Source organism: Dunckerocampus dactyliophorus, chromosome 21, assembly GCF_027744805.1.
Source record: "Dunckerocampus dactyliophorus isolate RoL2022-P2 chromosome 21, RoL_Ddac_1.1, whole genome shotgun sequence".
NCBI classification, from domain to species: Eukaryota; Metazoa; Chordata; class Actinopteri; order Syngnathiformes; family Syngnathidae; genus Dunckerocampus; species Dunckerocampus dactyliophorus.
The window spans coordinates 1,395,001-1,408,629 of NC_072839.1; the positions used below are offsets into that span (position 1 = coordinate 1,395,001).

The 13,629-nt window shown below is 43.0% G+C and overlaps 2 protein-coding genes across 6 annotated transcripts in view; both read left to right on the top strand.

The window, feature by feature from the left end:
- The window catches only part of nrp1a (neuropilin 1a), a 75,760-nt gene extending 69,921 nt beyond the window's left edge, over positions 1-5,839 (top strand). For all 3 annotated transcript variants that reach the window (XM_054764961.1, XM_054764960.1, XM_054764962.1), the window contains exons 14-18: positions 2,133-2,276; positions 3,229-3,506; positions 3,581-3,677; positions 3,895-3,948; positions 4,773-5,839. In XM_054764961.1, the coding sequence (XP_054620936.1) occupies positions 2,133-2,276; positions 3,229-3,506; positions 3,581-3,677; positions 3,895-3,948; positions 4,773-5,059 (860 nt within the window). In that variant the 3' untranslated portion in view covers positions 5,060-5,839. The remainder of the gene's footprint in view (positions 1-2,132; positions 2,277-3,228; positions 3,507-3,580; positions 3,678-3,894; positions 3,949-4,772) is intronic.
- A 6,571-nt stretch (positions 5,840-12,410) lies between these two features.
- The window catches only part of LOC129173813 (integrin beta-1-like), a 28,187-nt gene continuing 26,968 nt past the window's right edge, over positions 12,411-13,629 (top strand). For all 3 annotated transcript variants that reach the window (XM_054764973.1, XM_054764974.1, XM_054764972.1), the window contains exon 1: positions 12,411-12,670. The gene's annotated coding sequence lies outside the window, so the exon portion shown is untranslated. The remainder of the gene's footprint in view (positions 12,671-13,629) is intronic.

A 13,629-nucleotide genomic window follows, 5' to 3' on the forward strand; every position in this document is an offset into this window, starting at 1 on the left:
CACGTGTGGCGCACGACACATACTGGATAGTCCACAAGTGTGATGTACAAAAAAATGTACGTTTTGCCAAACGTGACACCAACACAACGTACGAAAGACACACGCCGGCCGTAAGTCCTTCTTGCAACCTGAAAAAAACGCCTGTAGAGTTTGTTTGACATTAGAAAGAACCTCTACGGCTAAAATCAGCACGTCACAGGCGTGACCTGCCTGCGTTTCTTGTGTTGTTATGCACGTAGATCCATTCAAACTACGAGCCCGTACGACCGAAACTTTACTTACCGCAGAACATTCCAACTGAGTAAACATTCACCTACGCGTAGTTTGCTTTGAATTCATTTCCGTTGTGTTTTATCATCACAGACTCTCACATACGCTGATGTACAGTATGTGTGTTAATAAAGTTGATGATAAGCTCCTCAGAGGCCCCCCACTGGTAGGTTTGAGGGAGGATGTGTGATGCAAGGATGATTAGCACTGGTGCTCTGCTGCTGCCTTCTCAGCACAATCACTAATCACCAGGCTGGCACACACACACACACACACACACACACACACACACACACACACACACACACACACACATCGCTAAACAGGGTAAAATGACCACAAATAATGGAGAATGTTTTGTTTTGTCTTCACACTCCTACACGTTGCCGATAGCGGATGAGGATGATCCAGCTGAGAGGTTGTGGCCCAGTCTGACCTTGACTAATGGGGCCGTTCTGTAGGCGCTTTTATTGCAATATACTGTAAGAAGGGGAGCTACAAGACGTGTAGGTGTGTATGTGTCTGTGGAAAACACTACATTAATGGTAATGATGCTCACGTAATATTTCACGAACAGTCAACCCTTCCCAACGTGGCACCCTGGGGGAGATTTTAAATGGGCCCCCGCTTCATCGGCGATTCACATACGCTTACAAAAAAAATGAATAGCTAGTTTTTATCACTGTCTTTAAGCTGTAATTTGGCACAAAATACAAATTTTAAAAAAAATCTAATTATATTGAAGGTGATATTTTTGGCACCCCCTGGAAGACGCAGCCCCCTGAGCATCCAACGATATTGCCTAATGGGCCAGCTGGCTGCACCCTACTCGTAGAGGATGATGTTGGACTTCCATCCAACAGCCAAACGAGTCATGTGGCAAGTCATCATCAAAACATGTCACCACGCATGACGAGTATTTCAATTGGAAAAGTGGAAAAAATGTCCATCATCGATGTTTAAATGGTAAATACAGACCCCCCCTTAAGACAGGGAATGTTTTCATTTCATCATTTCATTCTCCAACATCTTTCTTTATCCAGTGTGACAAAGCACCAATGCAGTAACCCCCCCCCCCCCCCCCCCCCCCCATACACACACTTTGCGGTCCCGAAGGGACCTTTTTCAATGTGCGTCATGTGTTCATGGAGAAGGCATTCTTGTAAAGGGGCCCCCGGCACTTTTACCATCGTTGTCTTCAAACCTCAAGTCCCCGCTCTCATTAAAATCCACAAGTCTCTGTGGGTAGCTAGCAACGGAAGTAGCTTTTTCACATGGACACCGCGTCCTGAACCCGACTGTACCCTTTCCCCATCAGGGGATCCTTGTCCAGAAATAAATACGTGAATGTAAATGATTACTTAAATGTGTCAAATTAAATCAAATTGATATTGAAAACCAAAATGTGTTATTAAATGTGCTATTAATTCATTAAAATACCATTTCATTCCATGGAAAAACAAATAGCATTATTTCAGTATTTAATAAATTATTTGATTTATGCCATACTTATATAATATTCTATTATTTTATGGATTCATAATGAATTAAATAGTGGAATAATTAAATATTGCAATAATTTATTAATATAATTATTTATATGATTATTATAAGTTATGTATTTCATTCCAATTTTAGTGAATGGATGACATATTAAAGTCATTATTTAATGCTGCATTCAATTATTTCATTTTTTCCCTCCTTATGTGACCCTCCTTACCTTTTGTCCTGAGAGCTGAAAGAATGTTTATTCCCTCTGAATTTGTGAGTTCCAAGCAAACTTTCCATAGTTCGCTGCTGCCCTCTAGTGTTTGTGCAAAACCAGCAGTGGACCGTCGTCTCATCGCAAACTTCCCTTGCAGATTTTATGTGGTTTGCCTGCGATTTCGGTTGGGCCAACGCACCGACCTTCTGCAGGTGGACTTCAGAGGACACCGGCTCCCAGTGGCAAATCCAGTCGAGTGGAACACCCACCCTCAACACTGGACCCAACATGGACCACACAGGTGAGGGCTCTGCTCTTCAACCGCAATATAAAGTCTAAATGACACAAAAGCCTGAGGGGAATATCATGGCTTTCTTCAGTGGTTCTCATATGAAGTGTAATGTCAAATGATTTGCAGTGGAAGCCATCATTGATGTGCACTGGTAACATTGAGCAAGTACAGGAACTTTAGAAATCCAATAACAAACGTTACCTTTCGTGTCCACTGCATCCCGCTTGTTAATTAGCCTGGGATGCGCTTTGAACGCCTTCTGTGTTGCTTGTAACTCACACCAGCTGCAAGGCGAGAAGCGAGGCTCCAGTTATGGGCCAAATGGCTCCATGTGAATAAAACCTTATTCAGTAAATCGTCACTACTGTTATCACTCACATATTTTACAAGCGTTTTTGACACTTTTTTTCATGAACTTTGAACAGTTATCTTTGCGTTTCGTATGACGTGGCGGTGATTGAACACTGCAAAAAAAATATGAGTTGTGGGTGCACCTCGAGTGCACCGCCACTTTGCATTTGAGGTTTTTCGTCATCAGGTTCGGAGAACTCTCACTGAATCGGTCCACAGCCGAGTGTGAAGCCGCTGAGATTAGAATCAGCATCTCCAAGTCCGAGTCCATGGTTCTCGCTTGGAAAAGGGTGGAGTGCCATCTGCGGGTCGGGGATGAGATCCTGCCCCAAGTGGAGGACTTTAAGTACCTCAGGGTCTCGTTCACGAGGGAGGGAAGAATGGAACGTGAGATCGACAGGCGGATAGATGCGGCGTCTGCAGTGATGCGGACTCTGCATCGGTCCGTTGTGGTGAAGAGGGAGCTGAGCCGAAAGGCAAACCTCTCAATTTACTGGTCGAGCTACGTTCCTACCCTCACCTATGGTCATGAGCTTTGGCAAGTGACCGAAAGGACACCACCACAATTTTTACTGACTCGGGACTCATGGGGACTTGTTATATCCACCAGGTGGCTCGGGAAACTTCATCTACACCTTGACGACGGGTCTCCAGGAGACGGAGGTGGCTCGGCTGGTCAGCCCGCAGGTCACCTCTCCAGAGTCGGACCTGTGCGTGTCGTTCTGGTACCACATGTTTGGCTCGCACATCGGCATGCTGCATATCAAACAGCGCAAACAGACCCCCGACGGGCTGGCGGACATCTTGCTCTGGACCGTCAGCGGCCACCAGGGAAACCGCTGGAGGGAAGGCCGTGTCCTGGTGCCACGCACAAACAAGCCCTACCAGGTAAATGATCATATTTGCAATCTGTCAAAAATCCTTTCAAACTGCAGCTAAAGAAGGCGTTTTTGTTGTTGTAGGTGGTGATTGAAGGGTTGGTGGAGAGGAAGAGCTGGGGAGATATTGCTGTGGATGACGTCAAGGTTCTCAATGGCCTCAGTGCAACAGACTGTAAAGGTGAGATTGGGAATGAGACGCAATCCTCACTTGATATTTACACCACTCACAAAAAGTACTGAAACACTGAAGAGGTGGACATGTGCATTCAAAAGTTCAGAGAAGTTCACCTGGAAGAGTTACGGTGCATTTCAGCTTTAGTCGAATATCGCTAACTTTTAGTGAGTAGTGTATGTACACTAGACAAAGCTTTGAAAGACGTTTTCTGTTTGGACAGACCCAGATGTGCCCACCGAGCCAATGCTCCCAGAGGACAGCTTTAATGACATCAGTAAGTCCTTTCATTCTGCACTCTTGGGGAACTTGTTCTTGTCAGAGTTGGGGTTTATTCTGATGTGTCTTTTGTTAAATTAACACAAAATGGAAACACAAAGCCAGAGTTATCACGCTGAACTGAGGTTTGTGCGTGAGACTCTTAGTCTTGCGTCATACCCGACAGCGGTTTCCAACCTCAAACTTCAAGGGCAAACTTTTGATTACAACTGACCCGTTCAGGTTGTCGCCTCTCATCCGATCAGACGTCATCAGTTCATGCTCAAAGACTAGATAGGACAGCTCCAGACTAGATAGGACATCTTCAGACTAGAGCTGTTCTACCTCGTCTTGGAGCATGACCTGATAAAATCTGCTCGGACTGAGAGGCGAAACGTTGTTTTAAGACAACTTCAACAGTCTAGTTTCCACTAATCTAGTTAGAGCTGTCCTATCTAGTCATTGAGCATGAACTGATGAAGTCTGCTTGGGTGAGAGGCAAAACATCTTCCAAGGCAACCTGAACAGTCCAGTTGTCACTACCCTAGAGCTATCCTATCTAGTCTTTAAGCACAAATTGATGAGGCCTGCTCTGATGAGAGGCGAAAGATCTTCCAAGGCAACCAGAACAGTTCAGGTGCCACTAGTCTTGCTAGAGCTGTCCTATCTAGTCTTTGAGCGTGACCTGATGCTGAGGCAAAAGATCTTCCAAGACAACCTGAACAGTCCAGTTGCCAATATTTGGTCCAGTTTTGAATTGCCATGTGCAATCGTCTGCAGAGGTTTCATTTATCGTCGCATGACAGTTTCTTATATTTAAGCTCACATTTCTTCTCTTTCCAGTCGAGGAGATCACCGAATACCCAGACTTTGTGGAGACCAACCAGATCAGCGGAGCGGGCAACATGCTAAAGACACTTGACCCTATCCTCATCACCATCATCGCCATGTCCGCCCTGGGGGTCTTCCTGGGCGCCATCTGCGGCGTGGTCCTTTACTGCGCCTGCTCTCACGGAGGCATGTCCGACAGGAACTTATCAGCCCTGGAAAATTACAACTTTGAACTTGTGGACGGCGTGAAGTTAAAGAAGGACAAACTCAACGTACAGAGCTCGTACTCGGAGGCGTGAGACCCAGACGGAGCACCGTCACGTGACAACGAGACTCACTGTAGCGACTTCTTCTCGTCGACCCAGCGAGGAGGCGGACTCTTACGAGCGCCACCACCCTCCACCTTTTGGATGGGGGACAGTTTCAGGAACCAATGGGAGGTTTGAACGAATCCATGCTTTTCTCAGGAGCTGCAGTAAATACTGTAGAACCTACCAGTAGGGGGCACTGTGTACAATACAAAATACAGGAAAAAATAAAAATATGTACAGATAATTTAGATGAAATTTTAATTTTCTATTTTGATTTTTTACAATCGGATGCTGGTGTTGAGACCAATTTATTAATCTTTAGAGTATTTATCATTTTCTGCTAATTAAATGATTTTTTGGAGGGGTGGGGGTGGGTTCGTGGAGGTTACATTTCAAGTTTTGCAATCCAAATCCTAAATGAACCATATCCGGCAAAACTGCCCACGCTTGGCATACAGGGTGTGCTCATAAATGACGAATCTGATCCCTGTCCCCTTTTCGCCCCGCTGAGTCATGAAGTGATGGTTGTGACAGTGCCTTTAGTACATATCCCATGATGAACTGGCTCTTTTTTACTCTACTTGGCTTAACTTATGATCAATGGCAAAAGACGGGTCCCGTGATCATGGAAATACCTGCAGAACGGGATGGAACCCATCACAGTTTTGTCTTTTCCTTGTCTGTGTCGAAAAAAAAATCCCACACACTGTAAATATGTTTTAATATATTTTATTGTCGTTTTTTTTTAAAGAAAGTGAAAAGGAAAACTTCAGACTGTTTTGTGGATGGTGCAGTGTTAATGTTTCATTTTCGAGACCGCGTCACGGCGATCCCGGTGGGTGTGCATTCAAGGCCGTCTGTACGGCAGCCGAGACGGACGAACGCGCAGCTACGTTCAGACGCTTCGGACACGGAAATGATCCCAAACCAAAAATACGCAAAGACCATAAAACACACGCGAAAAGGAAATGCTGCAAATGCCAAAAACACACCCAAAGGAAAGCTCGGTGGTACAAATGGTTTGCTGTATAATATTGTCAAATATTACGTCTTAAAGGGAATGTACGCAGCGGGTTCTTCCAGCAGCCTGGAGGGCGCCGACATTCAAACAAACTGCAAGCATTAGATCCCGCCCCTTCCTGCTTTTACTACGTTGTCAGCAAATAAAAACGGTAGCTGTCACTGAATGTATAGCCTCTCCTAACAATAACATGAATGGAAATTGATCGCCTCTCTGAGACTGCTTGTGTACGTACGTGAATACCAGACCGATGAATGGCAACCATGAACACTTGTTATTTTATTTGGGCTGAACGACTTTTTTTGCAGTTTAATCCGTAATTGTGACAAATATTTACAAAAGCTTTGTACAATCAGTTTTTTAAACCACTCTTAGTGACACATGCTAGCCGGTGGTGGTGTTTTTATATTTTTCGATTGAAAAAATATAATTTGTAGTGAGTTGCATGCAGGCCTTAAAGGGTCTGCAACTGCATACTTCAAATGCAATTTTTTTTCTCAGCTTTTAAGAATTGAAGTGTTTGAAGGGCCTGAGTGCAACTTGCTCTAAAAATGTCATTTAGAATTACTTGCATTCAGACCCTTCAAAGACTTAAAGGGCCTGCATGCAACTCGCTACAAATTACATTTTTTTGTCAGCCTTTAAGTCTTTAAAGGCTCCAAATTACATTTTTTGGAGCAAGGTGCATGCAGGCCCTTAAAGTCTTTGAAGGGCTTGCATGAAACTCGCTACAAATTACATTTCTTTAAACCAAAAAAATAAATAAGCATTCTTTTCTTTGAAACTATTGGTAATATGCTAGGCAGCGGTCGTGTTTTCATATTATTTTTCAGTGCAGGCCTTTTAAGTCTTTAAAGGTTAAAAGTACATTTTTAAACATTTTTTAATTCCCCCACTGTAACCTGGCTAACTTCTGTTTAGTTTAGTGAACTTGCTTACAATCATGCAGTCGTTTGGGGGGGTTGTGTGTGTTTTTGGCATTTGCAGCACATTTCTCTAGCTTGTTTTTTATTTTTGCAGTGTTGAATGTGAATGCATCATTTTTAATATGCAGCATTTGTGCGTGTTTGGTGGAGGATCATTTCTGTGTATGGAGCGTTTGGACGTTGCTGCGCTGTCATCAGAACACATGCTTCATTCAAACCACCAGTGGATAAGTGAGTGAAAAAACACACACAAATATGCGAACACAATGAACTTCTGGCGCTTTTTGACAACCAGCTGACCATTTCTGCCTCATCTCCGTCATGTAGCTCTCATAACTCACGCGCATTGTGCTGATAAGAGGCGCCAACACACCAAAAAAACGCAATCACGTGGATGGTTCACCGAGGAAAAGCGGTGTGGACAATACAGCTTGAGTGCACTTTGTATCTAGACGTCTATTAAAAGAGGGGTGAACTGAGGAACGGTGCTATGATTACTTTGCCGATAAACGTGTTGTTCACATGCTGTATTGTAGCTTCTGGCCCGCTGGGCCGCAAATCTGTTTTCATGTAGCAGCCATGACTGGGTGATGTCATCAGAATGGCTTTATTAAAGCTTGCTTACTGGGTGGGGGCTCTCACTATCATATCACAAGACTCACAAAGGAATAAACCAGGCAAGATGCGGAATCGTTCCTGGAGAAAAGCAACGTGTCTGTTTGCTGAAAGCAACAAGAGGCCCAAATGTGACCTTGAGGTTCTTCGGTGAGACTGGCTGTCAGGGGGAGGAGCCGTCCCACCACACAAAACACACTTTGCGGCATCGGGACCCAGCATCCTTGCAGGGATTCAAGATACAGCACACAATAAATGTCCTGGTGAGAAGGTTGGCATCTTTTTCAGTTGTGTGATTTGTGTGTCGTGCCGTGGTGAACACGTTCCTTCTCAGCCGCTTCCGATTGCTCAACCGCTCCACACCGTAGCCTCTTCAGATCATTTTCATCCAAAACACAAATAACATGTAGCTCCAGCAAGCTCCGCTGCTCCAGTAGAGGGAAACGAATACCAAGGAAACAATGTTGCACTGATGAATATTATATTTAAAAAGCTTATGTGTTTATAACAAAAAAAAGGTTAAAAACAAACCAAATGTGTTCATTTCTGTCATCTTTTATAGGTAGAATTTCAGGTTATGTGACATAATTCTGAAATGTAAAAATACTAAGATGTTTTCATTATTGAAAAATGCATTACAGATTCCCACCCAATTTGTACTGTCGTTACAATTTTTGTGTTTTTGGGGGGAAGAAGAAGACTTTTATTTTCAATACTGCTTCTGTAATCTGCTGTTGTAGAGGAAAAAAAGAATAAACAGCAAAGCCTTTCTCAAAAGCAACAAAAGGCGACTATTGACTCACAAGTTAAAGACGACTCGAGCTTCACTGACTCGCGGATGCTCAACGACAACTCGAGTTGCACTGACCTGCGGGTGCTCGACCACACGAGTTTCACTGACTCAGGGGCGCTTGATGACTCAAGTTCACGGCTCCTCAACAAGGACTCAAGTTTCACACTGACTCACGCTTGCTTGACAAAGACTCGAGTTTCACGCGAGTTTCGCTGACTTGCAGGCTGAGGAAGACTCAGAAACAGGTGCACAACAAAGACTCAGGCTTCACTGAATCGCAGTTTGAAGAAGACTCAAGTTCCACTGACTCATGGGTGCTTGACGATGACTCAAATTTTACTTTAAGTTTTACTTTCGCAGGTTGAGCAAGACTCGAGTTCACTGACTCATGCGTTCGTGATGACACAAGTTCACAGCTACTCGTTCATGTTCGATGAAGACGCGGGTTTCACTGACTCACGGGTTGAGGAAGACTAGAGTTTCACTGACTCACAGGAGCTCGACAGAGACTCGAGTTGCACAGATTCATGGGTGCTCGCTGTAGACTCAAGTTTTACTGACTTGTGGGTTGAGGAAGGGTCAGGTTTCACTGACTCGCAAGTTGATGAAGACTCGAGTTTCACAAACTCATGGGCTGAAGAAGACTCGGATTACACTGACTCACGGATTGGCAAAGACTTGAGTTACACTGATTGACAGGTGCTCAGCAAAGACTCATCTTCCACTGACTCACGGTTTGAGGAAGATTCAAGCTTCACTGAATCATGGGTGCTCGACAAAGATTTGAGTTTTACTGACTCGTAGGTTGAGGAAGACTCGAGTTCACTGACTCATGGGTTGCTGATGACTTGAGCTCACCGCTACTAGACAAAGACGCGGGTTTCACTGACTCACGGGAGCTCGACTAAGACCGGGTTTCACATATTGACGCGTTTAATTGTCCTGCCTGCTATTGTGTGCCAACAAACTCTACATCATTTGTATTTTATACAGCGTTTGTAGCCAATAAATCATCATTTTTTGGCACTGCTGACGACCTGGTGTGCCGCGGCACAGTGGTTGGGAATCACTGGTACAACACAAACTACTTACACCTACCGCACAGCACAGCACAGCACAACATATTTGCATGTATTGTCTAACAGTGTGATTGAGTTCCATTTCTTACTCGTTGAGCGGGTAAAGAGAAGAGAAGGCAGAATGATTGCATGGTGACGAGGGCGGGTGCCGACCACCAAAGGAAACACTGATGTGGGCTTCACTTGCTTTACAGACAAGCCTGTCATTAGCTCAAATCAGGCTCAGGCTTCATTTTCCCCCCCTAAAGACGTGTGGTCTCTGGTGGCACTACCAATCAGTTGAGGTAATACACGCCTAAAAATAGCATTTTCATCAGTGCTGTTTGTCTAGTCTACTTACTTGCATCTAAAAGTGCCATTTGCGGCCCTTGACACGTTCTAAAAACGCAATTAAACTAATCCGAAGGACACTCCCTCACTGTCACGAGACTACCGCGAGATGCATTCAGGGACACCCAGAATATCAGAGACAACGGTGCGTGTACTGTACAGTATGTGTGGTTTAAATGAACAGAAAGACAAAGAAATGCTTTTCCCAAATCTATTCATTTGTTTTGTGTTTGACTACGGCCTATTATTAGTCAACAAATATGCATATTGAACCAAATGTTGAGTATTTGTGCACTAAATTAAGCATTTTCAAACATAAAATGGCTAAATGAGAAATACAGTACAGTATAAGGCATGTTGTGAGATGTAGTATTCTATACTGACCACGAGGGGTCAGTATTGTTTCTTACTCTCCCAATGCTAACATCCATCCATCCATTTTCTATACGACTTCTCCTCATTAGGGTCGCGGGAGTATGCTGGACTTCGGGCGACAGGCGGGGTACACCCTGGACTGGACTATTTCTGTCTTATTCTCTATTATTATGTCGACTATGTTGGGTAATAGGAGTGTAAAGGTGACTATTGGGGTTTTATTTCATGTCTTCACGGCTCTAATAATGTTAAAAAGTTAAAATTGATAATGTTGTAAGCAGATTTTCTATGCCCTAACTACCAAAACATTCCATTAATAAATAAGGAATCCTACTTCGCACATTTGGGCCACAAACGTCATGAATAATCCAATGTATCCAATGCAATAACAAAGGTGGGACTGAGAATAATGTGTATTGTTAGACTGGTAAACTAATATTCATTACTTGGCAGTGGTGTAAAACCGCACTACGTCTTTGTAGCTTGCAAATCTTTAAAGTGATGCTGAAATGGCATCCATAAATCAGCTGCTCATACAAATAACAGAAACATCGAAACGCATTGAGATGTATTGTAGGTGTAAGTCTAAATGTCCCCACTAGATGGCGCATCAGTCAAAGCGATACAAAAAAGTGCTAATGATAACAACTGGCAACTTACAAAAGGCTATCCCGATGACACAGGTCCATGTATTGAAAGCATTTACTAATTATCCATAACTGAATACGTTCTGAAAGAACAGTGCATGTGAAAAGCAAGAATTTTGGATATTTAGAGTAATTCGTGTCCCTTGCAATGACCAAAAGTGACCACAGGGAGGCTCTGGAGTTCACAAAATGCACTTTTTCATGTGTGCTGTACACACATTGTCTGTTACAAAGTGAAAAGTGGGAGCAGATGTGAAGTGAAATGAGGGGTAACATGAAGTGGATTTTAGAAATATTTGTTTTCATTTGCCTGAGCGGTGACTGTGTTACAAAGTGATGACATTTGACTTCCTGTTGGGCATGATGCATCTCTTTATCACATCCTCCTCCTCCTCCTCCGTCTAAACAAAGTTTTTATCTTCTTTTGGGCAGCTCGTGTTCTTATGAGATGCATTCTGGGTGGTGTGATATGATGGCTCATGTAGCCTTCCCAAAGTAATGCCTCCTAGGACGACTCTTCTAAATAAACCCTCACCATAAAACAACAAATCCTGGAAGGAGACGGCGATGATCAAATCATGAGTATGGCGTTTTTTAAAGTGCAGATTTGGCTTCGTGCGAGTCTCAGGGGGATTTCAGCTGCATTCCCTGCTTCAACACCCCAGGGAGACTAAACAGGATTCAAGGCCCTTCCGGACTTGATACTTTGTTTTCTCGTGTGTGTTTTCTTGTGTGTGTGTGTGTGTGTGTGTGTGTCCTGTGCTGAGGAAGAAACATTTTCTATGACGTTTTCAGAAAATAAACATGCCAGCACAAATAATCATTGTTTATATTGTGAGATGATATTAAATATATCACAGTAAAATATATTTTCTTGATATTCAATGCAACTCATCAGGATGAAGTAGTTACAAACAAGATACACAACAACACAACTAAGAAAAAATGATATTGGCCCTGACTGCAATGTTCTCCAAAATAGTGTCCTATAGGGCTCACAGCAAGTATGACAATTATACTTTAAATACAACAAAACATGCTCGTTTACTTGCATATTTGCCCAATGAATATGAGAAAGGAGGTTGACAAAGTTTATCTGGGTAGTGTGGAGACTCCAAATAAAGTATGGTAACTATTCAGTTTTTATCAAATGAAATCAAACTTAATGAAAAATACAAATGTATGTCAGTGTAGACAAATAAAAAATAAGCAGAACCAAAAAAAAAACCCAAACGGAATTGTTCTATCTATTGTGTTGGGGTGACGTGTGCTGACTGCATCACCATTGTCAAGCCACGTAAATCGCGGAAACGCATGTGGCATTGTATGCAAAATAAAAGCAAATGCAGAAAAGAATCATATAAACTGAAACCAAGAATGACTAAAATTGTCAAAATTCGCTTTATATTATTTATATCGGCAAGTTAATACAACATTCTTACAAGCTACTGCGGTAAAGTGACAAAAACCAACAGTGTTACGTGTTTTATTTTGAAAATCTGACAGGAAATGGAAGCCTTAAAAGAGTTGTGTCACGTCGTTTAAGTAGCAGTGTGGTTTTTGGCTGCAACAGAGGAGGTGTTCGTTTGAGCTGCAGCGCAGCTGTAAGAACTTTCTGGATATTGTTTTATATTTTTAATAACAACTTGTGTTTGTGTTTACTTTGGATGGAATGAGCTGCTGTGGGGATCCGCGGTGAGGTTTTTTTTGCTGGGCGAAAGTGTTGCGGTGCCAACAGGGCAGCGAGTTGCCACCACTGCTACTGCAGCGGATCTTCTTGGAGATCTGAAGAGCAATAACACGACGACGCAAGGTAAATTACACACGATTCGTAAACGGTCTTAAAATGGATATTACGGTAAGACGCGTTTTGTTTCAATGCGACAATGCAAACTCTTGTTAGGGTCACTTGTGGTCGATTTGTGTGTTATAACTTGGGAGTTTATTCCTACTTTGTGTAATTAATCATTATTTATCTTATCTAAAGTAGTGTTGACGTTAAACAAAAACACGTTTTATCTTAAAAATGTTCATTTTTGCGCTCAGCCCAGTTAATTATCCCCTCTGTGCCGGTCCTCAATTAATTAATTATTTGTTATTGTATTTGATTACTTTTTAATTAATTAATTATGAAATGTGAAAGCCACAATTGTAGCTTTCACATTTCATAACAGCGTGCGTGGGTTTTCTCCAGGTACTCCGGTTTCTTCCCACATTCCAAACACATGCTTGTTAGGTTCATTAGCGACCCAAATGAGGATAAGCGGCATAAAGGATGGATGGATGGACATTTGATAACAGAAATAATCCACAAAGTCAAAATCCACCTCGAGCACACAAAAAAACCTTATCAGCCACCTGAAACGTCAGCACCGCGGTGTTTGAAAAGTGCAAGAGGTTTGCCAGAGACCTCCGTGGCGGCTCAGAGCGTGTGCCCGAATAAAGTGCACCTTGCTGGGTTAAGCCAGGTGGCTCCTCCCCCTCTATACTCTGGTTCTCCTGATAGTAGTGATGTGCTAGTAGTGATGTCATCATGTGTGATTAGGACAAATCAACAGGTACAGTTGGTCTAATCCCAATCCAGGCTTTCTTACCTCCAGATGTGCACAGACTACACTTAAATCTAAATTTAAAAAAAAGTAGGTAATCCCGAACGTCAGGAAAATGGCAGTAATACGCGAGCCGGAGCTCACCTGTTCCAACAGAGCGAGCGGTCAGCCGTCATTGGAGAATCGGATGCAACAGGCTGTTTGTTTGGACAGTCATATGAGA